Source organism: Hemitrygon akajei, chromosome 2 (assembly GCF_048418815.1).
Source record: "Hemitrygon akajei chromosome 2, sHemAka1.3, whole genome shotgun sequence".
NCBI lineage: Eukaryota > Metazoa > Chordata > Chondrichthyes > Myliobatiformes > Dasyatidae > Hemitrygon > Hemitrygon akajei.
In genome coordinates, this window is record NC_133125.1 from 139758809 (window position 1) to 139786002 (window position 27194).

At 44.7% G+C, this 27194-nt stretch overlaps 1 protein-coding gene and 1 long non-coding RNA gene across 2 annotated transcripts; one reads left to right on the forward strand and one right to left on the reverse strand.

Annotated features, from left to right (window-relative positions):
* Nucleotides 1–11633: 11633 nt before the first annotated feature.
* mettl18 (methyltransferase 18, RPL3 N3-histidine) lies at nucleotides 11634–14311 on the reverse strand. Its single transcript, XM_073028328.1, has one exon. The coding sequence runs from the start codon at nucleotides 14240–14242 to the stop codon at nucleotides 13067–13069; it is 1176 nt and encodes a 391-aa protein (XP_072884429.1). The 5' UTR covers nucleotides 14243–14311; the 3' UTR covers nucleotides 11634–13066.
* A 208-nt stretch (nucleotides 14312–14519) lies between these two features.
* Nucleotides 14520–19513, forward strand: LOC140737696 (uncharacterized). The gene is made up of 3 exons (XR_012101235.1): nucleotides 14520–14574; nucleotides 17440–17572; nucleotides 18616–19513. It is a non-coding gene; the product is annotated as an uncharacterized lncRNA (long non-coding RNA).
* Nucleotides 19514–27194: the final 7681 nt, after the last annotated feature.

A 27194-nucleotide genomic window follows, 5' to 3' on the forward strand; every position in this document is an offset into this window, starting at 1 on the left:
CTGTACAGCTGATGACACAAGAGATTTCTCATCATATACACCAGCGAAAATAAACCTGACTCCGATTTTCTGACTTTATTTTATGTCTTCCACAATTCTCTTGATGACACCGCCTGCTGGCCTGTTCCAGTGAGGACTCCATTCCGCTCACCCTACTCCTCCATTTTTATCGACTGCGATGATAAGCACTGGGATGATTAAGCTGTCTTTTTTTTTCCTTAACTGCCACACTTCAGGTTGCACGGTCAGCACAATATTGTGGGCCTAAAGGCCTGTGATGGGCTGCAGATTTCTATGTTGTATGTTCTACGTTCTTCCCTCACTCCCTTTCCTCTAACCCAGAAGAAGGTGACTTCATCGTCCACTCCACTAATCAGGTGGGAGCTGGACTCACTGAGGAAGTTTGTGCCAGCAAAGACTCTTCACAGAAAGGCGGCCAGCAAGCACAGCTGATAAGTCCTTCTGAGGAGATCTCATGCCAACACCCACTAACATACCAGCGTCTTGGGACAAAACTTCCAGGGAGACATAACTCTTTCTTCAACTCTTAACACCAATCCCATCAAGTCTTATATAAATCGGTCCAGTTGACTGAGAGGCCGCAATATAAATTTGTCCTGTTTGCCTCAGTCTTATTAAAATGCAGAGGTTCTCAATTATATGCTAATTTCTATCAGAGCCCTTTGATAAACATTATCACTGTAATAAAATTGGGGTCAATAAACATCAGTGAATAGCATAACAGCTTACCTAACAATGATATAAATTTACTCAATTACTTCAACTCGGCTGCCAAACTGCACAGGAAGTAGATTTATTTCATAGCGATATAAGTTTTAATGCTGTTCAGTGACATTTCATCCACATAAATTTGGCTGTAGGGATTGGTTATTTCAATAATTTATATGTATGCTTTTCACTTGCATAACTTTAATCACAGTTAAATGACCATGACTGTAATTAAATGCACAGAGGTTGTCAATTATAGCTGAACTACTCTGTCACTTTCTCCAAAATATTCTTGCCCATGGGTTTCAAATGAATAACCCTGAAGATGCCGATGATCAATGCACAGGAGCTAATATGTCAACTGCCCAATGGGATATGCTTAAGTGCATCATGCAGAGGTTTGTAGGTTCAATCTCTGTCTCGTGTTGAGCTTAGAAGAACTTTCTTTATGGGCTGTGTTAACACTGTACTAATGAGATGAAACAAAAGGATTTAAGCAAGAGAGGGAAAGTTTAAAGGAGATATGCAGGGCAGTATTTTTTCACAGAAAATGTGATAGGTGCCTGGTCTGGGCTACTAAGGGTAATGGCGGAAGCAGATATATAATGGTGTTTAAGGAACAATGAACATGCAGGGAATGGAGGGATATAAATCACGTACACGCGCAAGTTATTTTGTTTAATTCAGCATTATGCTTGGCACAAAGAAGGGCCCGTTTCTGCATTGTACTGCTCTATGTTCTAAGTGGCTGATATTCCTGTCGGTTATCCAATAGGTTTCGTTCAAGGTGTGCATTAATATGCAGGCTAACACAGTAGTTAAATAATTCTTCTTTAGAGTTTAAACCAGTTACTTACTTGACACACCTATAGAATTGACTTCTTCATAATCTCTGGTTAATTAGAAATACACAGAGCTTGTTTACATCGCAGATTAAGCATTGGGAGACCCTGGTCCCCCTCTTATTAATAAAGATATGTCAGCATTTGTGAAGCTGTCACAGTGATTTACAAGAATTATTATACTACCAGGAGATAATTTAGCCTGAAAACCTACACTATCAGGTTCAAGAACAACAACTTCCCTTCAACCATCTGGTTCTCGAACCAACCAGCACAACCCTAATCAGTACACCAGTATAGCAACACTATGACCACTTTGCACTACAATGGACTTAGTCTTCTATTTGTTCTTTTATGTCCTTTCATGACATGATTCATCCATGATGCCAACTTGATTCATTCACAGAAACTGTACAGCAAGGATAGTATTGTGTAGGGTTTTGGTCCCTTGATCTATAATGGCATACTTGTTAGAGAGGGAGTACATCAAAGATTCATGAGAGCAGATGGCAAGTCAGTTGTATGAGGAGATATTGAATAGGCTAAACCCCTAATCTCTGTATCGTAGAGAAGTAAAAGATTGCCTTATTGAAATTTACAAAATTCTTAGTGGATTAACTGGTTCAGAATGGGGAGGGTGTTTCCACAGGCAGAGGATTTGAGATCAAAAGATGACAAAGTAAGGGGCGGGACACTTGTGAATGAAAAGAAAAATCTCTTCACTAAGAAGGTGGTGAACCTTTAGAATTCTTTATTGCAGAGGGCTCTGGAAATTCAATCACTGCTTGCTTTCAAAATAGTGGCTGATAGATTTCCGAACATTAGACGAATTGGTGGGTAAGGGACAGCAAAGTGGTCTGGTGGAACATCAGCTGTGATTTTGATGAATGGATACCTCCAGTTCTTATTTACATTCTTATGTTGTAAGGAGGCTATTTGGCCCATCGTACCAGTGCCAGGACTTTGGAGTAAATGTCTAGTTGAACTCACTTTCCCAAATTAGTGTGTTTCCCAGAGTGTGTAAACTTAAAAATGTTAACCTCTTTTGCGTAACAGTAATATACTTCATTCATAAAGTTTGCATATACTTGGATTGTTTTCTTTGAAGTGTCGAAGGTTGAGGAGAGACCTAATAGGTTTATAAAGTTATGAGAGACAAGGTAGTCAGAGACTTTCTGTCAGGGTTGAAATGTCAAATACCAAAGGGCAGGAGTTTAAAGGAGAAAATCAGGGCAAGATTTGTTTTACACAGAGAGCAGCAGGTACATGGAATTGGCTGTCAGGGATGGTGGTGGATGTAGATATGACAGCAACATGTAAGAGGCTTATGAATGTCCAGGAAGTGGAGGGAGATGGACCATGTGCATGCAAATAGGGTTAGTTTAATTTGGCATCATGTTCAGTACAGACAGTGTGGGTTGAAGGTCCTGTTCCTGTGCTAAACTCCTCTAATTCAGAGGACATTTATGTAGCTATTCAGAACAAAAGGCTTATTGTTCTATTTGCTTACAGGATTTATATTACACCAGCAGCAACTTTATTTCATATATGTTGTACAAGGGGTTGTGAAGGCTCCATGTGCTCAGTAGTGACAAGACCGTAAATTGTCATCTCTCCCAGTGAATCTTTGAGGCGGCAGCTCCAACTCTTGTTGTGGGGATGCGCCATTCCGCCACGTGCTCCGCGGAACACTAGCACGCGTCAGTGTGCCTTTGACCAAACCTTCCAACGACGGTGATGCTTCTCTCGGTGTGTCCCTGGGAACCGCCCACGGAGCAGACACAAAAGGTTGAAAGCATGTACCACTGGACTGAAGGTCCGTTACCAGACCTCTCACACGCTAAAGGTGAATTCTTAAGCACGTGCACATTATTGTCTGCCTGCACTGCACTTTCTCTGGAACTGTAACACTCTACCCTGCATTCTCTTCTTGCAATTGCACCATTGCAGTGTATTGACCCGTGTGGGCATGACACAAGACACCTCAGTACCCTGTGAGAACTCTTGTTCTTTTACTCGTCACGACATTTAGGGCAGCCGTGAAGGTCCTCCGTCTCGGGTGACGTGCACAGCTTCCTTCATCATGGCAGGAGCTTCATCTCGGTTTACTGTCAGTTTTGCAAGTCCAGGGCGGAGGAATACCATCACACACAGATGTAGAAGGATCCTTAACTGCTGTTCCGTAGCAGCTTTGTTTGTCCAGTCAAGGTTGTTAAGCTGAGTTGACTATTTCCCCCACCCCAAACCTGGAAGATCGGTGGACCGCTGACCTCTACCCTTTGACCTGTTTGGTGTTGGTGACCTTACCAAGAGCCAAAGAATAAAGCCCTGGCTCCAGCCAGCATAGCTCTCCAGGTCACTGAGGCATGCAAGCCTCCAAACCCTACGATAAGGCTGTGGTCCTCTTGGAGGGCCTGTGAGAATAATAAACCAATTTACCTACTTGGTCTTTGAATCCACCTTGTCGTGGCCCTTGGACTTTATTGCATACCTGCACTTTCTATGTCGCTGCAACACGATCTTCTGCATTCTGTTTGCTTTTTATGATTTCAGTATACTTACGTATAAGGTAATGTCTGGGTGACACACAAACAGAAGTTTTCAATGCACCACAGAGCACGTGACAATGATAAACCAGTACAAATACCAAATGCACAGCCGTACAAGATAACCCTGCCTTTATCGTCTACAGAATTTAACAACCCTGCTTCAAGTCCACTATATTCTGTTTGAATTTTATTTAGTTTACTTGCATCGCAGATTAACTCATCTCTGCCAACAAGCTGTTGAAAATTGTTTACAAATTCTTATAAAGGTCACATCATGCCACCTACTGTCAGAATCCATTACTACATGAAGATAGAATTCTCTGGTACGGGATTTCGAGCTGAAATATCATCAGTTCCTTTCTTGCTGAGTTCCTCCAGCAGAGTGGAGACACAAGAGACTGCAGATGCTGGAATCTGCAGTAACACACAAAAAACTGGAGGAACTCAGTGGGTCGGGCAGCATCAATGGAGGAAAACATAGGCCATCCTGACCCGAAACATCAACACCTTCATTTGGCAGACTTAATACAAATTTTGTTGAACATGACTCACCGACAACATAAAATAATTGTGATGCAATTGCTTTTAGAAAAAAAATGGAAGAAGCATATTGTAAACAGAATAAGAATCAGAATCAGGTTTATTATTAATGAAATATGTTGTGAAATGTGTTGTTTTGCAGCTGCAGCACAGTGCAATACACAAAAAATTACTGTAAGTCTTAAGAAATGCTGAAATATAAAAAAACTAGTGCCAAAAGATAGCAAAATAATGAGGTAGTATTCATGGCTCATAGATTGTTCAGAAATCTGATGGTGGATGGGAAGAAGCTCTTCATCAAATGTTACGTGCAAACTCAGGCACCTATACCTCCTCCTCCCTCACAGTAGTAATGAGATGAGGGGGATGTCCTGGAGGGTGAGGGTCTTTAATGATGGATACCACCTTCTTGAGGCACTGCCTTTTAAAGACGTCTTTGATGCTGGCGTGATAGATAGATCTGACTGAGTCTACAACGCTTTCTCGATCCTGGGTGTCGGAGCGGCCATACCAGGCAGTGGTGTAACCAGTCAGAATGCTTTCCACGGCACGCCTGCAGAAACTTGCTAGAGTCTTCGGTGACATATCCAAATCTCCTCAAACTCCTAATGAAATATAGCCCCGCCATGTTTTTTTTTCGTGATTGCATCGGTATGCTGGGATATTATTAGGATAGAAAATTTTATCTTTTCTGATCAGTTCCAGAACGTAACTTTAAAATTAAGAGTTAAAGTTGGTGTCAATATTTACTTTAAAAGGAGTGGAAACTGGAAACATGGACTTCGCTACTCAAAAAAGTGAAATTAACAGAATGCTGGAAAAGTCACATAACATCTGTAGAGAAAGAAAGTAGTAAGGCTTCAGGCTATGATTTTTCATTGACATTCTTTTTTTTTAAACTTTTTTTTTATTGTTTTCAAATAGTTACAGAATAAATGTGTATGAGAAAAAAGAATGTTACCCAGCCCCCCTCCCCTTGACCCCTCCCCCCTAACATCCCTATTAAAAAAAAGAAAGAGAAAAAAAAAGGAATGCCTGGATATTGGAGGGTCCCCACACGCTCCACGGAGTTCGTAGCTTTTCAGGCTTGGGAGTTGGGGGGAAAGGGGCCAATTGTAAATGTCTAGCCTGAGATTGATATTTCTGTGTTTTACAATCAGATTTATTGTTACTGGTATAAGTCATGTCAAGTTTTATTGGCATCAGTACCTTGCAGGCAAAACAAGTTACCTTAAGGCTGTAAGACTTGGGAGCAGAATTAGGCCATTTGACCCATTGAGTCTGGTCTGCCCTTTCATCATGGCTGATCCTTTCTTCCTCTTGTCACAACAACAATGAACAGATAATGCAAACAAAAAGGAATAGCAACATAATGTTCATGAGTTTACGGACTGCTCAGAAATCTGATTGCAGAGGGGGGAAACCTGTTCCTGAAACATTGAGTGTGGACATTCAGACTCCTGTACGTCTGCCCTGATGGTAGTAAAGAAGAGGGCATGTCCCAGGTGCTGAGGATCCTTAATGCTGAACACCACCTTCTTAAGGCAACACTTCTTGAGAGTGCCCTCAGTGGTAGGGAGACTTGTGCCTATGATGGAGTTGGCTGAGTACAACTTTCTACTCCTCCTGTGATCCTGCCTCCATACCAATCAGAATGGTCTCCATGGTACATCTGTAGAAATTAGCCTTTATCAAAGAAATAAAGGCTATAGGACCAGGCAACACACACAAAATGCTGGTGGAACACAGCAGGCCAGGCAGCATCTATAGGGAGAAGCGCTGTCGACGTTTCGGACCGAGACCATATAGGACCAGGTTGGGAGGAACATGGTGCAGATTGGTTATTTAACCCATTATTGAACATCTTGAGGCTTAATAACTGTTCTTGATTAGTTTTACACTCCTGGTTAAGTCTGGTTAGATTTTTGCACGTCAGTGGCTTTAAGATTCAATTTTTTTCTGCTTTCATCCACATTTTTTTTTAATAAAATTGGATTGGAATGAAGTAACTTATTATGCAGCTACAGCATAATATCACAGGTGAGCAGTCATTTCTGACTACGCTAGAATAAGTCATGCACCAGTGCTGGCATAGCTACCTTTATTCAGACTTTGAGTAAACTATTTAAAAATAAGTTTCTTAAGACTGTTCTGTCCTGATATTTTAAAATTATGCCTCCTGTATAGTTTGTGTATTTACAGACACCATGGAATGTGTTAGAGGGCATATTTTCCTTCAATGCTTTTATCTGTAAATTAAAATAAAATCTTATGTTCATTACAAATTCCTCTGAAATATGCTTTTTATTTTATGTTGAATCATTATTTATTCATAATTTAAAACATATGGGCCCATGCAGTACTGCAATAAAGAACCCAGTGCCATTAACTTACTAATTAAATATTGTGGAAACTAATTTATAAAATACATCATCAGTTAATGAAAAGAAAATGCCAAAAAAAGACTCAGCAGGCCAGGCAGAATCCGTAGAGAACTTTCTTCAGTAAAGGAAAAAAAAATGGGAAAACAAGTACATTCTAATTACAGAAAAAGGGAGTGTTAAATTGTACAAAGGGAACCTCTGCAATAGATCAAGGGAATCCCAGTGCTAGAAGTGGTGGTGAGGGGGAAGGCTCGTAAATTGCAATTGATCTGTCTGACGTGGTGTAGAGGGAGATCAGGACCAGGTGAAGAATGGGAGGTGGAAGTTGGTGGGCGATGGGAAAATACTACTGTAACTATGAGATACGGAACACAGTGCCTGTTGGAAATCTGAAGTGGGTTGCAGTTACAGAGAGACAAAAGCGAAGTTAATTGACAGGCCAATAACCTTACATTAAAACTGGCCAGTTCTGATAAAAACTGAAAACAACTTAAGTTGTTGAACAAAGCCTGAAGGAGCAGTCAGCAGCTGAGCTGCTACATGGCAACATACATCGGATTTCAGTGGAACAGCGCAAAACGCCAGTGACAGGGAGCTCAGAGAGGGGCAGAAAACATTAAATTCTCTGTCAGGCAACCTGCTCCCCACATACCCCTTTTCTGAATGATTCTACACCCAACCACACCATTAGTCCTCTGCTCTAATCCCTCCATTCATCATGTACCTACTCCTCTCACTGGGTGCACCCCCCCACTATTTCCATCTGCCCCTCCCGCAACTCACATTTGGTTCCGTGCTGCACCTTCCTCTCCTATCAGATTCCACCACATGCAACCCTTTGTGCCTCAACCTATCACTCCCAGCTTCTGACACTACCTCCACCATTCCATTCTCCATCTGCCCAGCACCCTCCTCACCTGGATCCACCCATTACCTGCCGGCTCTCGTCAACGCTTTCCAAAAGACCATAAAAACAGAAGCAAAGTTAAGCCACTCAAGTCTGCTCTGCCATTCTATCAAGGCTGATTCATTATTCCTCTCAACCCCATTCCCTTGCCTTCTCCCTATAACCTTTGACACCCTTACTAATCGAGAACCTATCAACCTCTGCTTTAAATATACCAAACGACTTGGCTCTATGGCTGCCTGTGGCAATGAACTCCAAAAATTCACCATCCTCTAGCTTTTAGATAGATAGATAGATAGATACTTTATTCATCCCCATGGGGAAATTCAATATTTTTTCCAATGTCCCATACACTTGTTGTAGCAAAACTAATTACATACAATACTTAACTCAGTAAAAAAATATGATATGCATCTAAATCACTATCTCAAAAAGCATTAATAATAGCTTTTAAAAAGTTCTTAAGTCCTGGCGGTTGAATTGTAAAGCCTAATGGCATTGGGGAGTATTGACCTCTTCATCCTGTCTGAGGAGCATTGCATCGATAGTAACCTGTCGCTGAAACTGCTTCTCTGTCTCTGGATGGTGCTATGTAGAGGATGTTCAGAGTTAATCAACCTCCGTATTTTAAAGGAACATGGTTCTATTCTGAGGCTGTGGCCTCCAGTAGTAGATTCCCCAACTATAGGAAACCTCCTCTTCACCAGGGGTTCCCAACCTTGGGTCCATGGACCCCTCAGTTAATGGTAAGGGTCCATGGCACAATAAAGGTTGAGAACCCATGCACTTTGTCTAGGCCTTTCAATATTCAACTGGTTTCAATAAGATTCTCTCCCCCCCACTCCCTTCTAAACACCAGTGAGTACATAAAGCCATAAAGCCAAAACACTCCTCATACTTTGATCCTGGGAATAAAAGAGTATTTCTCATGATCCTCCTTTGGACCCTCTCCAATATTAGCACATCCCTTTTTAGATGAGGGTTCCAAACTTGCTCACAACGCTCTGTGTATCTGACCAATGCTGCTGTGCTCCATGCTGAACTAATAAGCACGACTTTGGGCCCTACTCTGGGCTGCTCCGGGGTTCGGACCTGATGAATCAATTTTAGTTCGAAATCTTGTTGTTTGCACTACTTGTGGGTTTTTTTTCCCTCTTGCATTTCAGGTGTTGGCCTTTTATTTTTTTTAAGTGGGTTCTTTTGCGCTTCTTGCTTTGTGGCTACCTGTGAGCAAATAATTCTCAAGGTTACACAAGTTATACATTCTTTGATGACAAATGTACTTTGAATCTTGAATCTTTCAAACACTACTTCATCTGGAAAATGCAGCAAATCACTGACAGCACCATTTTTCTAAGGTGTCCTCTGTGGTCATCACCATGAAATTTCTGCGTTTTGTCCCTCTTTTCAAGGTGCATAATTAAATTCTGGTCAATAAAATGGTCTTTCTATTCTGTGCAAGAGGGAGTATTTGTTCAAGCCAACTGTTTAAATCATAAACAGGTAATTAACCACTAGGGAGTTCAATAGTAATAAGAAAGCAAAAAAAACAGCTCATTGTTTCATTTCTTTATAATACCCTTGCTTGACCTTCAACATTGAGGAGGAGAGAAAGAATTGATAAAAAAAAATTAAAAATAGCCTGACTTCCAAAATATTTTCCAAAACTATGGAAAATTCCCTGCTTTCCCAGTGCAGAACAATGGTGCAGCTTACAGCAACTGGGGTTCAATCCTGACCTTGGCGCTTGAGGGAGCTTGCTCGTTCTGTGATCACAGGGCTTTCCTCTGGGTGTTCCCATTTCCTCGTGGGAATGTGGAGACATTTCCTCATGGGAATGTGGGACAGAGGGGATATTTATGGGGAACCACATTTCTTCACAAGCTAGCACAGAGTAACATGTACGAAACAAAGATCTCAAATCACATGATAAATGTGAAGTGTCCCTTTCACATGTCTCTTGGTCCAGAATTTAAGGTCATTGGCAAAGCAAAGGCATTCAAGGCTGACCTCGAAGAAATTTTCCACTGATATCATCACAGCATGGATTTCCTTTCTCCTGCTGTTGTCAGTCACCAATTCAAAAGAACCTCGGATACTCGGAAGCTACATCACCAACCTGACTTAATAGTCCAGAATTAAAGAACCTGAATTAAAGAATTATGAAAACAAAGAAAGGAAGCAATATTTTTTCTGAATATCTGTGGAATTCTCTGCCTAATGAAGCACCTCAGGTGATGTGGCTACCTCAGTAAATGTATTTAAGACAAGGTTGGGTAGATTTTTGCATAGTTGGGGAATTAGTGGTTATGGGGGAAAAGCAGGTAGGTGGAGATGAGTCCATGGTCAGATCAGCCATTATCTTTTTGAATGGCGGAGCAGGCTCGACGGGCAAGATGGCCGACTCCTGCTCCCATTTCTTGTTATGTTCTTATGCTAAATATTATAACATACGCAATTCAGGTAAATGCTCAACTTCGGTGCTTTAACTATGTAACCCAAAATTAGATAGGCAATATATTAATTTTGGTAACATGCTCACTACGCATCAATTTTATGCCAGCAAAGCTTGACTCAAGCATCGTAAAAATTTCATAACATTAGTTTGCAATTAAGTGAAATTCATGTCAGCTGAAGTAATTTACTTTCGATTCTGCTGGAAAAGACCGTCAACTGTAAAGCCTCTGAAAGCAGGCAAGTCGCTGAAAGTACTGTAGATTTCTATGTAAACCTACAAATACAGAGATCTCATATCGCTGTCACCTCCAGAGAACAATGACAAAAAATGCTTATTAATCCACCATCATCACTGTCACAAAATCCACATCGTTTTGCTATTTATCTTAGTGACTCCACAATACAGGATAAAAAAACTATGTAACATTTCACTTCTGGAACAAACACCTTCCACTGTAGCCTGTAATTAAAGTCATGTTATTGATCATATTTGGGTCGGTTAATAGATTATAACAGGTTAACACATTTACTGCAGCTCTTAGCTGGGGATCTCTGCCAAGTACAATTGGTGCCAGGGCTCCAGCTGCTTCTAATCTGCATGAATAATCTGGATTTCACTCAATCGACATTGACTGCCAAATTTGCAAATGAAGAGGATGGGGAAAATCAGGCACCATCAAGAATCTAAGGTACAAAAGGGTTTCTGGGAGAGTTTGCAGGTGGGAAGATGGCAAATAAACCATCTAAAGTTCTTTCACTGAGAAATAAATTGGATGACTACTCAAAGGGTCAAAGCAGCTGTGAAAACAGACAAGGAATTGACAGTGCTTTCCTTTCTGCAGTATCCAGAATGATGGTTTTAGGATAACAAATTAGTCAATCCTTCATAATGTCACTTTTTTTTAAAGTAACTAAATTGAGCTTCACCAGACCAGTCTATCTGCCATCAAGAACATACTGTATATACAGAAATGTGCCAGAGAAAGGCCAGCACTACCATGAAGGATCCCACCCACCCTGCTCATGTCCCACTCTCAAGGGAGACGCCACTCACCATCAATGCCAGGACTACCAGACTCAAAAAGTTACTTTCCCCAATCCCCATCTGTTAACCCACCCCACCACTACTTTGCAATTTCCTGTCAGTCATCTACAAGATATTCCTGTCCCTTGCATCAGCTTATGTATATACACAATCAAAGTATATAAGCTTATCCTATGTATGTATATTTATTGTGTTTTATTTGTATTCTTAATACTTAGTGTTTTTTTCACAGCACTGAAAAAAGTAACAATCATTTCATTCTCCTGTACACTGGAGAAAGACGATAAACAATCTTGTGTCTTTAGTTTTTAATCTTTGGAATACATATAAAAGGCTGCAGATACTCAGTATTTAATAAATTCAAGGCTTTGATACTTTGGACACTAGAGCACTAAGAGTTTAAGAGAATCAGACAAGGATATAGAACTGATGCTGAGGCCCATCACTGAAGCTTTTGAATAATGGGAGGATGATACTTTATGCCTCTTAGTGCTCAATCTTGTGTATTTTTACAATGAAAATCAAAATGGATCAGATTGTCAAATTGATACAGTATACAACTGGTGTTACTGTCATAACAATCTAGCCAAGTCATCTAGGTCATGAAAGTCCACCAGATATACCCAAGTCCATGTTAACATTTATCACATTAAGTTACGGCTGCATAGCAGCTTCAAAGTTATTAACCTGATATAAATAATTTAATTCTGGAATCTCAATTACATGCCAATAACAATTAGCTCTTTATACATAGTGTTTTGGTGAGAGTTCAAATGAAGTGTTGATTTTAGCATAACACAGCATGTTACATGGCACAAACAATAGTTTTCCTATTTCACTAGGAAGTCAATTTTACAAAGCAACTATCTTGATTCCCCACCTTCAGCAGTTCAACGTGCTCAACAAAAAATGTTGTCAATGATGCTCAGAGCAAACATATTTAAATCAAAAGGTATTTAATACCAAATGAGTAAAGATTGCATTGCCTCTCCTGAGCTCATACTCTTGCAGTAGGTAAATTTAGTACATTCATACTTCCGGCATAATTTCCAACAACGGTAACAGGAAAAAATCCCAAACTCAAATACAATTCCGAATAAAATGTTACCCTGCTACATTTTGTCAGAGCTGATATCAAAGACTAACATTTCCAATGAAGCACACAAGATTTAAAAGAAATCTCTTCTGAAAGCATTGCATTGTACTTGAAACATTAGTCCTGGCTTCTGAAGCCTCAATTATACTGTTATACTAATGCAAGTTCAAGCCAGATAATGTTGTCACTGTAGCTGACCATGAAAACGTTTTCAGAACGCATTATTTATGCAGTAGTACTGTATGTTCAGAGATGTATTTGCGCACATTTCCTTTTTAGGCACTTGCATTAAATATGAGCAATTAACCATAGTTATCCAATTCAGCTCACTGTAATTACAATTACATTCAGAAGTCATTTAACTTGTAGGAAATTACAAAAGTATTTTGACTTATTAAAGGGTAGCGCTGTTTGATGTATAAAAACAACATTTTCACTTGGCACAAAAAGGGCAGCTTCGTTAATCCAAGATCAAGGCCACTGCTCCAATGGTAATGGCAACAGTGAAGAAGAAATGTCAAGAGGACTTGCCCCTCATGAAGGACATTAATGCAATGCATCTCTGAAGTCCATCATCAATCACTTTCACCGTCTTGAAGTCGAAGGTGTTCTTCTCTTTTACAAAGTTCCGGAAGAGGTGGATACCTCCTCCAACTCCAAAGTAATGGGCCTTGGTGGCCAGGTAGACAGTCCCTTGGTCGGAGAGCAAACTGGACAGCGCGTGGTGCAGTGAGGGGTAGCTGTGGGGGTTGTAGAGAGTCTCTGAACTCAAGATGACATCATACTTGAAGGAAGCACCAGGGTCACTATGAACGTGAGCGAAGAGTGACCACGGCCCCGAGAAGAAGCGGCAGCGGGAGAGGGGGTGGCCTTCAGTCCTGCTGCGTTTCCCGGGAGGCTCCACGTTTTCTCTCAGCTCGAGTCCGGGGAGTGATTGCCCCACCAAGGCCACATTGGGGATGGTGAACTGCTCCAGCACCTCGCTGTTGTAGTCCTGGAAGTGGACGCAGGCTGCGCCCTTGCTGAGGGCAGCGATGCCCAGCAGCCCAGCGCCACAGCCCAGGTCCAGCACCCTCTGACCCTGCAGCTCCACGTTGTCCAGATACTCGACCAGGTCCACAGTGCACTCCCAGACCTTCAGGCCTCCCTCGTACAAGCCGGGTGCCAGATCCGAGATGGACAGCAGATCCCAGGAAAGTTTTTCCTGCCTCGGTCCAAGCTTTTCCTTCCCTGGACCTGACACAGATCTTTCGTCCGCGGCACCGCCCTCCTGGGCTCCATTTCCCTCAAGTGAAGCGCCAGATCCACCTTCCTCGGTCCCGGGCGCAGATCTCTCGGGATCGTCCCGAGTCCCAGACCCGGATCTCTCAGCTCCAGCGCCAGCCCCAGCCCCGGGATCCTCCGCCTCCTCCTCTGGCACGGCTCCAGACAGAAGCCCCGCTCTCTCGGGACGCAGGCAGGCCGAAGGCTCGATGTGTTTGATCCGAAGGCCGCCGGCCACCAGCACCGACACCGAGGCCCGTTCCAGCAGCGGCCTCAGATCGGCAAGGTTATCGGCCACGTGCTCCCGGAGCGGGCGGGAGGCGACCGCAGGCGTCGGGTCACCTCCGTCCCCTGACTCGGGGTGACACTTCCCGTTGCTGCTACCGACCTCAGAGCCGCCATTCAACGGGAACCCGAATTTGAATTCCATCGTTCACGCCGCCGCGCGCAGCACACGGCCGACCATCGTTGTTCCCGTTCCATTCGCTTGACCAATCACCGTCGGCTCACCGTCTTCTCAACCAATACCGACGTCCTTCCCGCTCGTCCCGCCCATCAGCCGGTTCGTCTTCGGTTCGCCAGCCAATCGGCGTAAGTCCAAGTAGGGCGAGCTCGTCCCGACTCCGCCCCTTTGGTTTCCTGTCAACCAATCAGAAGGTGCGACGGAGCCGTCGAGCGCTCTGCGTAATCACGCCCTCTCCACCTGTCAGCTCGCCCCGGCGTAATGACAGTCTGCGGGAGTCCGTGGATCCGGAGGACGAGGTGAGTTTTGGGTCTGAACCGGGGTCTGCGGGGTCAGTGTGCGATGGCTGAGTTCGGACTATAAGCAGTGACGGATACCTCGGGTCTACTGAGCCATTCATTAGGGGGGTGGCTGGTCCCATGTATCTTATGCCCTTAACTCACAGCCATTGATCATCTGTTCCAAGTGGTCGACTGGAGATGACCAATGCTTCCTCATCTCAATCTTGAATAGGTATCTCCTCATTCTGAAGTCCTGTCCTCTGATTCTGGACTCATCCTCTCAGCATCCCTCCTTCCTCAATATGTTTCAACCAGATCGCCTCTTGCCCTGACATTATGTTTCCAATGTCTGTGATCCTGTTGCGAACAAGTTTTTCATCGCTCCTCTGCATACATGTACTTATGCTTATTGATAACAAACTTTGATTTTTGATAAGCTCCAACCTCAAAGTCGTGCAGTACAGAAATGCATTTTAGCCCATCAAATCCAGGCACCCACGTTGTGCAAATCCCATTTTACTTCAACCCCTCTCCCCCCCCCCCCCCAGACAGTACCACTCACCTTCACAGTCGTGTCAATTTAGTGATCAACCTGAGAATGCTGCAGATCTGATGTAGAGATGGGAAGAGAAGCATTTTCTAGTTGAACGCCCTCTGTCAGAACAGGGCAATTGAGAAAGGAGCTTGATAAGCTGCTGGAAGGGTGGGAGAGTGGAGATTCTTTGACAGGATAAAATAGGAGAAGAAAGGGCAGGGAAGCAAACAAGCTAAGCCAATATCAAAGAGGAATGACTGATAGAAACCATTACCTGAAATGGAATTCAAAATTGTGTGTTTTCTTTTCCATTTTTTTCTCTCTAGGAATGGCAGGCATGACAGCCTGACTTGCAGGGTACATGTTTCTCAAAGTAAAATTTAAGTGTAAATTCACTTGCAGTGGTACAATAAAAATCTTAATTGCAACAGCATCACAGGCACAAAGCATCAGATGAGCAGCGTTCACAAGAGAAACATAAATTATGCACAGTTTTTACAAGAAAAGAACACAGTTAACACAGTTTTTCGGCACGGACTAGGAGGGCCGGAATGGCCTGTTTCCGTGCTGTGATTGTTATATGGTTAAAGCAAAAAAAAATCTAAGTCCACTTGAGTGTGAAGTTGTCAGAGTGTTGCTAAGCTGTAGTGCTTAGAGATTTGGCAGTTGGTTCAAGAACCAAATGATTGAAGGGAAGTACCTGTTCTTGAACCTGGTGACGTGGGACTTCAGCTTTATGTCCCTCCTGTCCAGTGCAAGTTGTGACACAATGGCATGGCCTGCTTTTTATCGGCAGGATTCAATCACCGCGGGCAGTCGCTTGTTTGACTGAGGCAGTGCGAGGTTTAAAAAGAGCTCAGAGTGTTTCCAGACATTTTGGCGGTCTGCAATCATAACGATCTATTAGGCTCTCAGCAAAAGTCAGTAAAAAAGCAAGGTGTAAGCAGAGCAGACATTGTGTGAGTGGTCAGGCACTGGCTCAACAGGAAGAGGCTCTATGTAAGTTTCTAGTAAGTTTTAGTTTCTCTTTCTTTGGCTATTAGTACATACTAGTGTGGTGAGAATGGGTCCGAGGTTAGTGGTGTTCTTCATTTAAGCTGAAACTTTGGGAGACCTCCAATCTCCTTGATAACTACATCTACATGAAGTGCATCGAGCTGTAGCTCCGTAGAGACTGTGTTAAGGAATTGGAGATGCAGCTGGATAACCTTTGGCTCAAGTGATAGATAGGAGGTACAAGGAGGTTCACCCCTAAGTTGCATGAGCCAGATAGCTGGGTGACTGTCAGGAGAGGGAAAGGGAATGAGCAGCCAGTGCAGGGTACCCCTGTGGCCATTACCTTCAATAATAAGTATACCACTTCAGATGTGACTTGGTCTCTGGCACTAAGTCTGGCTCTGTGGGCCAGAGAAGGTGGGAGAAGGGAAGAGCAGTAGTGATAGGTGATTCCATAATTAGGAGCAGGCAGGAGATTCTTTGGACATGATAGAGGCAGCCAAGTGATAGTGATGGGGCAAGTGAAGTTATCCTCTTTGGTTCACAAACCTGATGGTTGAGAGGTAATAACTGCTGGCATTGCGGAGGGCCCTGAGAAGGTTCACAACAATTATTCGGAGAATGAAAGGGTTAACTTATGAGGAGTGTTTAATGGATCTGGGCCTGTACTGGCTGGAATTTATAGGTCAGCCATGATGAAACAGCAGAGCTGACTTGATGAGCCCAATGACCCAATTCTGCTCCTGTGTTTTATGGCAGGAGTTCCTGACCTTTTTTATGCCATGGACCAATACCATTAAGTGAGGTTAGGAAACATCGGTCTCATGATGGTGGGGATCTTTGATAATGGATGCTACTTTCTTGTGACCATTGTTTCTGAGCCCATGTTTCAACCTTTCAAACAGAATTCAATATTCTATCATGCTACAATCACTTCTCTTCAAAGATCTTTTATTGTGAGGTCAGTTATTAAACATGCCTCATTACCCATTACCAAAGGCAGTCAACTCACTCTCAACTCCATAATATACTGTATTGCTTTAGGAACCTATCCCAAATGCACTTTATGAATTTATTCTTATATCTACTTTAACTTGATTAACCATCTGCGTGAAGATTGATTTCTTTACTAATTATTGTCTGCTCCATTATTGGTTGAAACTTTTTCCTGCAGTGTACCGTTTGGGAGTGCACACATTGATCTTAACAGTGATTTCTTTCCCTAGCTGTTTGTAACTTCCACTCAAATGAAATCATAATGTGCTGATCCTAGATTATCTTTCACAACTGTATCGGTTTCATCTATTTGCAGCTCTACCCAATCCCTTTTATTTCACATCTGTTCCCATTAGGAGAGTCTAACTCCGGAGGGCACAGCCTCAGGACAGAAGAACATCCCTTTAGTACTGAGATGAGGAGGAATTTCTTTAGCCGGAGTGTAGTGAATCTGCGGAATTCCTTGCTACAGATGACTACTGAGACCAGGTGATTGGGTACATTTTAGGCGGAATTTGACAGGTTCTTGATTAGTAAAGATGTCAAAGGTTACAGGGAGAAGGTCAGAGAACGGGATTGAGAGGGAAAATGCATCAGCCATGATCGAATGGCAGAGCAGTCTCAGTAGACTAAATGGCCTAATTCTGCTCCTCTGTTTTATGGTCTGCACTTCCTATAAATCAAATATTCCTGAATATTAAATTCTTACCTTTAATTCCGCCTTGCAATAATCATAGTTGTTAGTCAGATCATCTCCATCGGTTGGTTCATTAACATTATGAATGCTTCGCATATTAAGAAACTTTAGCCTTGATTTTTTTTCTATTTTTAATCAACTTTTATTTCATACAGTGACCCAATTTGCCTCTTACATTAGATTTCCCTACCTTCCACTTCTGCATTCCTTCTTTCACTTATTCTCAACCTGCTAGATTCTCATCTCAGTGGATTGATGGTCCTTCTGGGACGTTGCTGGGAAGGTGATGGTCAAAATCCAAAGTATGAATGCAAAATACAACTCTGAGATTTGTCTTCCCCACAGACAGTCACGGAACAAAGAAGAACCGTGGAACCAACCCATTCAAAGAAAAATATCAAACCCGCCCCCCCACAACCGTACGCAAAACAAAATCACGCAAGTGGCAACCAAAAAAAATGAGCAAAAGCACAGAATATAAAACACCAAATCAAAAGACATATTTCAGTACAATTCAGCTCAGGCTGTTTGATTCAAAAATCACCAAAAAGTAGTAACAAAATGAGTGACCAGAACTAGAACTAGAAGTTAGAACGCATCATTAAACTGAATTAGAGTACAAATCCACAATCCACATCGATTAAACCTTGCTCCTCCGACAGCATCAAGGGAGGGAGGGAGAGAGATCACTTGATCGCAAGGGCTGACCTTTGGGAGAGAGAGAGACCACCATATGCAGATACTCTCCTCCAGTAGCAGCGTAGCAGAAGCTGGTAGACAGCCCTGAACACTCGCCCACCCTCTGCACCCGACTTGATGATTTCAATCTTCCTAGGCGCTTTAATCGGCGAGATTGGCAAGAGATGGAGTCGACCATGGGCCCACGTCCCATCTCCGAGCTCCCTGGCCTCCATGCCTCACGCTTTGGCCGCAGCCTCATGGAATGCTCTTGGAGACAGCTAACCGCCAAATCGCCTGATCACACCGCCAGAAACAGGCACTCACAGCAGTAGAACCAGATCTGAAATAAATGGAAGTGAAAAGAATTGTCTTGAGGACATTGCCTTTGGTAGCTTTGTTTGCTGCTACCTTTTCCTTCCACACGCCTCTGGGTCCAGACAATGCAAGAACAATGGATTATCTTGCCTGAAGATAAACTGGTTGGATTATTTGTTTGGGATTACCATTACTGACACTGGCTTTTTAATCCTGATACTGAGGCTTGCACTCAGAACCCACCGTGAGATTTCCCCACAGCATTTGTCTCTGGATTACGTCCAAAAATTTACCTGCTTTCGCACCCCTTATTTTTGCTTGCATTGTTCTTACACCCCCAATGATCTCTGTGTGAATTTCGCGCTGCCTCTATAAAGTAGCTACCATAATCCAAGATCCCAGACATTCTGTCTTCTCCTTCCTCCCAGTAGTCAGAAGATACAAAAGCCTGAAAGTATGTTCCATCAAGCTCAAGGACAGATTATCTCCTGCTGTAATAAGTCTATTGTACCCTAGTATGATAAGATGAATTCCTCACCTCACGATCTACCTCAGTATGGCCTTGCACCTTCTTGTCTACCTGCACTGCATTTTCTCTGTAACACTTTATTCTGCATCCTGTTGTAGTTCCCGTTGTACTACCTCAAGGCACTGATGTGGTGAAATGATCTGTGTTCGATGGCACCCAAAGCAGTGTCACACCGTCCCTGAGTACACGTGACAATAATAAACCAATTTACTTGCAACAATAAGACTGCGTTTATTCAGTTACCACATAAAAATAACAAATTACATCACAGATTGATCATGGAAGAAACTGACTTCAAGGCAAGAGAGGAAAGTTGAAGGATGGCCAAGGTATTCCAAAAAGGAAAACGTCATCGACCTAACGTTATACCTTGCTGGTCAGTATCAGTCAGAACAAAGCTGAATTTACACACTTGAAATTTTTAATTGCATAAAGTAATCAGAACTACCTTACAGATGTACAAGTGCATTATGTGTGACAGGATGTGCCGCTTTGTTGGGATATACCCTGATTAGCTGTGTGCTCAATGGATAGCACACTTTGGAATTATAACATGAATATCATGTCACTGTATAAAGTTATGTGGATCTTTGTAGAACCGATCAGCGGTAAAAGAGCTCCTACTATTAAAACAATATTGCCACCACCAAGCAACAGCAATGGAATTGACACCCCAACGACCATTCATAGAAGCCTAATTAAAGCTGAAGCGAAGTAGTGCTGGGCCAAACGGTATATTTCAACTGATGACCAAGAGCTTGGTCGCAAAGAGGTTTGAAGGACCATTTTAAAAGGAAGGAGTTGAAGAGATTCTAGAATAAGGGAAGCAAGTCCAGAGTTTAAGGCAGTGGCAGCTGAAGCTGCCCCTGCCAATGGATGTTAACAGAAGTCAGAATGTTGATTTCACTTCAAGGCATCTACCATCTATCCACCAGTGATGGGCACGTCAAAGCTTGAAAATCAACATTAATCGCATCCTGAAGTATCACAGACTGTCCCAGCTGTGCTGTTTGCCTCTCACCAACTCCGGAGCATCCAGCTTGGATTCCGGCTCTATTTCACTGGTCAGTGTATGTACGGAGTTAGTTTAGAGCCTTCTGAATGGCTCACTTTCGCCCTAATCTCAGTGACTGAAGCTGGAAGGAATTACAGAGATAGGGTGTAGTGATTTCAAAACAAAGATCAAAGCACGTTGTTCGTCTGGGAGCCAGTGTGGGTCAGCAAGCAAGGGAACTTAAGAAAAGACAGTATTAGATTGCAGACCCTGGGATCTGGAGATACGTTCTCCTGGAGGAGCTCAGTGGGCCTGAGCAGCATCTGTGGGAGGAAAGGAGTTGTCAACATTTCAGGTTGAAACATTGGTACATGTTCACAGCGGCTGGGTTTTGACCTCAAATTTGTATAGGATGGGTCCAGGTGTGTGCTAGAATGTTAAAAGCCACAGATAGCACAGGCAAGGATGTCGGTTATATTTATTAACAGAGTGTGGTGGAGATAGACACGGTTAACAATAGCATCTGCCTTTGAAAATGCCCTACTAAGCAAAGGTGTCAGCTGTCACAACTGAAAGTAGAACTGTTCCATGATCTTAACCTCTGGCTAATTTTTTTTTTTTGCTTACATTTTGAGTCATGTAAGAAATCCAATTATAATTATAATCCCTTTTATTGAAAACTGCTTCAGATTAAAATGCCTCCTTTAGAACACAGAGTTCCTGGAGAGCCATGTGATGGCTGGTTCTTCGCTTGCGAAGATCAGGAGGGAAGAAGAGTCCTCAGGAGTGACGGCATGATCGTTGGTGACTGCAGAGGCCAATTCTGGATCTGCAGACTCCGGAGCAGTAGGGACAGGGGAACAGCTGGGATGTAGGAGCTTGGGTAGGAAGATCCTTCTGCATCTCCTCTTCTCTTCGCAGTCACCCTCCCGATTCCTCAAAATTCTTGGCTGCTGCATGGATCAGCATTCTCCTGCGGTCTCTGTCACAAGCCAGCCGCTGCCACTTGTTGACCTTGATATTTACCTGAGGGAGCTGCTGCTTAAGTTGGTCTTTGTACCTCTTGTGTGGGGAACCACGATCTCCCTTGCCCTGAGAGAGTTCTCCCTAGAGTACTGCTTCCGGTAAGCTGGAGTTGTCCGTGCGAGACATGTGCCCTGACCAGCAGACCTGTTTGAGCAGCAAGGTGGCTTCAATGCTTGGAAGTTGAACCTCGTTGTTGGAGACATGATCGTGCCAGCTGATACCCATGATGGAGTTGAGGCAGCACTGATGGAAGCACTCGAGCAATTGGATTTGCTTGTGGTAGAAGACTCAGGCTTCGGAGCTGTATTGGAGTGTTGTGACGATGGCAGCCCTGAACAGCTGATTTTTGTGGACAGATGCAGCTGATGGTTCTTCCACACACTTTTCTGAGGCGCCCGATGGCACTGTTGGCTCTGGCGAATTGATTGTCGATGTCCCTTACTGCCGTAGTGTCATTGGAGATGACATTGCCCGGGTAGGTGAACTGCTCAACCGTGGTGAGAGGGTAGTCGTCATGGGTTCTAAGTGCCATGAGAGGGCTTCCGATGGAGGATCATTGTTTTCTTCAGACTTGGCGAACTGAGTGACTGCAGTCTGTAGCATGTCCTCTGTGTGTGTGAGAAGAGCACTTGTAAATTTACGTTTAAACATTACTAAATATAGGTGTGTGCATTGAAATAAAGCAACATTATCTGACCAAAGAGTAGTTAGTTTGCGATGTATTTGCGGCGTATTGGCGATGCTCTTTGATTGAGATGTGAGAACATCATTGTATAAGTGCTGAGAGCCCATGGAAGCCCATTTCAAAGGAGACTTTCAATCAAGTAAGCTGTCGTTGAGTTAGATCCCAGTTCATCACTACTTGGTATGGCAATTGCTCTGCCCATAATCGCAAGAAACTACAGAGAATTGCAGACAGAGATTAACACATCAGGGAAACTAGCCTCCCTTCCGTACACTTCTCGCTGCCTCTGTAAAACAGCCAAACGTAAGCAAAGATCTCACCCATCCCGGTCATTCTCCCTTCTTCCCCCTCCATTTGGCAGAAGGTACAAAAATGTGAAAGCACATCCCACCAGGCTCAAGGACAGCTTTAATCCTGCTGTTGTAAGAATATTGAATACAATAAGATAGACGCTTGTCCTCACAGTTTGTTTTGTTATTGGCCTACACTCCACTTTCTCTGTAACTGTGGCACTTCATTCTGCATTCTGTTATTGTTTTCCCTTTTGATACCCCAATGCATTGATGTAGTGAAATAATCTGTATGGATGACATGCAAACAGATTTTCACTGTACTTCAATACATGTGACTATAATAAACTAATTTACTGATGTGATTTGCTACTATAATCCATAAATCCAGCACAAATTATTGCCATGAGTGAAGTTTTACTAACCGAAGCTTATGAACAGAAACATAGAAAAGCCAAATACATTGCATTCCAATTAATTGGGGTGCATCGGGACCAGTACAAGTGTGAATGAACAAAATCAATGCAGACACCTTGTGCAGATAATAGACTGCCTTCAGACAATGCTTTTGACAATTGCATCCTGAAAACCTTCATTTTCATTGTAACATTTAAGATAATTGTCAATTCCTTCGAATTCTTCATAGTTTCTAACTTGTTGAAGTAGTGTAATTGTTTCATTTTCACTCCCAGCTGCTTCTGGCATCTTCAAGCCTGAATGCTTGAAACCACAGTAAGCAAAATAGGTCTGAATTGTCTTCCTGCTTATTTCTCACCAACTATCAGTGACAATAATCATTGCTTTTTGAACACAAGCACACACAACTGATGCTATTCGAATCTGTTCACTCTAAGCACAGTGTATTGTCTAACGGCCACACAAGGGCACGCATCTGATGCAAGTTGGAAGCAACAGTCACCTGTCCCGATTAAGCGGCTTAGTGTCCCAAATAAACAAAGGGAATCTCGGCTGTTTTCTTGATTAGGTTCTGTTCTTTAAGAATTGTCCCAATTAACCGGCCACACCAATTAAACAGAATCCACTGTACTGTGGAAATCCAAAACAAAATGAAGAATATGCTGGAGAAGGGCTAGAGTACATCGTAGAAAGAGAAATAGATTTAATGAGAGTAATAGACACAAAATGCTGGAAAAACTCAACAGTTTAGGCAGCATCTATCGAAAAGAATAAACAGTTGACGTCTCAGCCTGAAACATTGACTGTTTATTTTTTTCCATAGATGATCCCTGGCCTGCTGAGTTTCTCCGGCATTTTGTCTGTATTACTTTGATTTCCAGCGTCTACAGATATTCTCTTGCTCTAAATTTAGTAAGAACATCGTGACAGGGATCTTGTTGCTATATACTTGTTAGTTTTCTAACAAAATCCCGATATTTACCCTCATTTTTGACAGCAGCATTGGGATGCAATGGTGCAGCAGTTACAGCTGCTTTGCAGCCCCAAAGATTCTTGACTAATCATCAGATGCAATGGTGGAACACTGGCAGCCTGGGCAAAGGAAGCAGATGCATTAACAAATCTAACGGTCTCAACCGCAGACAGGATACAAAGACATTTCCTGTATGGTCTCTGCATCATGCAGGATACTTCTCAGGGAAAGATGGCCTTCCCAATAAGAACAGCTTTAGTGAGAGAGGATGGGTAAGTTTAAGAAGCATTCAATCCAGGAATAATAGACAGAGGAAAGCTGACCATCGCTCTGTCCAACATTTTTTAATCTGTGAGGCTTCGTGTGGCAGAACTGAATGGTTAAAATTAGTTCTCAGAGTACATGAATTCACAATGTGAAGCAACAGACGGGTAAAATGCAGACATCAGGCAGGAGAGGGCGATCTTCGAGATTACAACTCAGTCACAGCAGAAAAAGTATTTTTAGCCAGTAGGGAAAAAAGATTACATTTCATTCAAACCTTTCACTTTACTTCAAAATGGAGGTGCGATCAATCCATACACAGCAACGTCCCACAAACATCATGGGTAGATGATTTTTTTTTGAAGTGATATTGAAATAAATGTGCAAGGCGCCAGTCGTAACTGTGTAGCTCTTCGAAATAATGCCACAGGATCCTTTACGTTTACCAGAAGTAACAGACAGAGCCTCAGTCTAACGTCTCGAATGAAAGATGACAATTTGGATGCAATCCACCTTACCCCAAACCCCTCCTTCCTCATCAACTCGCCTCAGTAGAATCTGCTCAAGTAGATTTGAAACTACAATTTTGTCACTGAGCAACGAATGCTTTACAGTACAACTGGTCGGACTTAGTCACACAGATAACCCTGTGGATCCACTTACCGATTCAAATGATGGCTACAATATTTCATGCTCATTTGCCTTAAATTTGCTTGTGTATTTTTTTAAACCTGAAGATCTTAGGTGACACTATAACTAGGCAAAATGCAAATGCAGTAAAATTCTGGTAATCTGCTATCCAGAAAACCTGATGGTTTGACATCTGGAACAGTGAATACTGATTATTTCACTCTGTTCCATTCACCATGGCCCCGGAGTCCCTCGCTCCCTGACACACACCGGGACCCCGAGTCCCTCGCTCCCTCACACACACCGAGACCCCGATTCCCTCGCTCCCTCACACACACCGGGACCCCGAGTCCCTCACTCCCTCACACACACCGGGACTTTGAGTCCCTCACTGCCTCACACACACCGGGACCTTGAGTCCCTCAGTCCCTCACACACACCGGGATCCTGAGTCCCTCGCTCCCTCACACACACCGGGATCCCGAATCACTAGCTCCCTGACACACACCGGGATCCCGAGTCCCTCGCTCCCTCACACACACCGGGACACCGAGTCCCTCGCTCCCTCACACACACCGGGATCCCGAGTCCCTCGCTCCCTCACACACACCGGGACCCCGAGTCCCAAGCTCCCTCACACACACCAGGACCCCGAGTCCCTCACTCCCTCACACACACAGGGATCCCAAGTGCCACACTCCCTCTCACACACCGGGACCCCGAGTCCCTCACTCCCTCACACACAACGGGAACCCGAGTCCCGCGCTCGCTCACACACACCTGGACCCCGAGTCCCTCGCTCCCTCACATACACCGGGACCCCGAATCACTCGCTCCCTCACACACACCGCGACCCCGAGCCGCTCGCTCCCTCACACACTCCGGCACCCCGAGTCCCTCGCTCCCTCACGCACATCGGGGCCCCGAGTCCCTCGCTCCCTCACACACAGCGGGACCCCGAGTACCTCGCTCCCTCACACACACCGGGACCCCGAGTCCCTCGCTCCCTCAAACAAACCGGGACCCCGAGTCCCTCACTCCCTCACAAACACCGCGATCCCGAGTCCCCCCTCCCTCACACACACCGGGACCCCGAGTCCCTCACTCCCTCACACACACCAGGATCCTGAATCCCTCGCTCCCTGACACACACAGAGACCCCAAGTCCCTCGCTCCCTCACACACACCGCGATCCCGAGTCCCTCGCTCCGTCACGCACACCGTGATCCCGAGTCCCTCGCTCCCTCACACACACCGGGACCCCGATTACATCGCTCCCTCACACACACCGGGAACCCGAGTCCCTCACTCCCTCACACACACCGGCACCCCGAGTCCCTCACTCCCTCACACACACCAGGATCCCGAGTCCCTCGCTCCCTCACACGCACCGGGATCCCGAGTCCCTCCCTCCCTCACACACACCGGCACCCAGAGTCCCTCACTCCCTCACACACACCGGGATCCCGAGTCCCTTGCTTCCTCACACGCACCGGGATCCCGAGTCCCTCCCTCCCTCACACACACCGGCACCCCGAGTCCCTCACTCCCTCACACACACCAGGATCCCGAGTCCCTCGCTCCCTCACACACACCGAGATCCCGAATCCCTCACTCCCTCACACACACCGGGAACCCGGTTTCCCTCGATCCCTCACACACAGCGGGACCCCGAGTCCCTCACTCCCTCACTCACACTAGGATCCCGAGTCCCTCACACCCACACTCACACTGGGACCCGAGTCCCTCGGTCCCTCACACACACCGGGACCCAGAGTCCCTCACTCCCTCACACGCACTGGGATCCCGAGTCCCTCCGTCCCTCACACACACCGGCACCCCGAGTCCCTCACTCCCTCACACACACCAGGATCCCGAGTCCATCGCTCCCTCACACGCACCGGGATCCCGAGTCCCTCCCTCCCACACACACACCGGCACTCAGAGTCCCTCACTCCCTCACACACACCGGGATCCCGAGTCCCTCGCTCCCTCACACGCACCGGGATCCCGACTCCCTCCCTCCCTCACACACACCGGCACCCCGAGTCCCTCCTCCCACACACACACCAGGATCCCGAGTCCCTCGATCCCTCACACACACCGAGACGCCAGAGACCCTCGATCCCTCACACACATCGGAACCCCGAGTCCCTCCCTCCCACACACACACCGGCACTCAGAGTCCCTCACTCCCTCACACACACCGGGATCCCGAGTCCCTCGCTCCCTCACACGCACCGGGATCCCGACTCCCTCCCTCCCTCACACACACCGGCACCCCGAGTCCCTCCTCCCACACACACACCAGGATCCCGAGTCCCTCGATCCCTCACACACACCGAGACGCCAGAGACCCTCGATCCCTCACACACATCGGAACCCCGAGTCCCTCGCTCCCTCACACACACCGTGATCCCGAGTCCCTCGCTCCCTCACACACACCGGGTCCCCGATTACATCGCTCCCTCACACACACCGGGAACCCGAGACCCTCACTACCTCACACACACAGACACCCCGAGTCACTCCCTCCCTCACACACACCGAAACGCCGAATCCCTCACTCCCTGACACACACTGGGATCCCGATTCCCTCACTTCCTCACA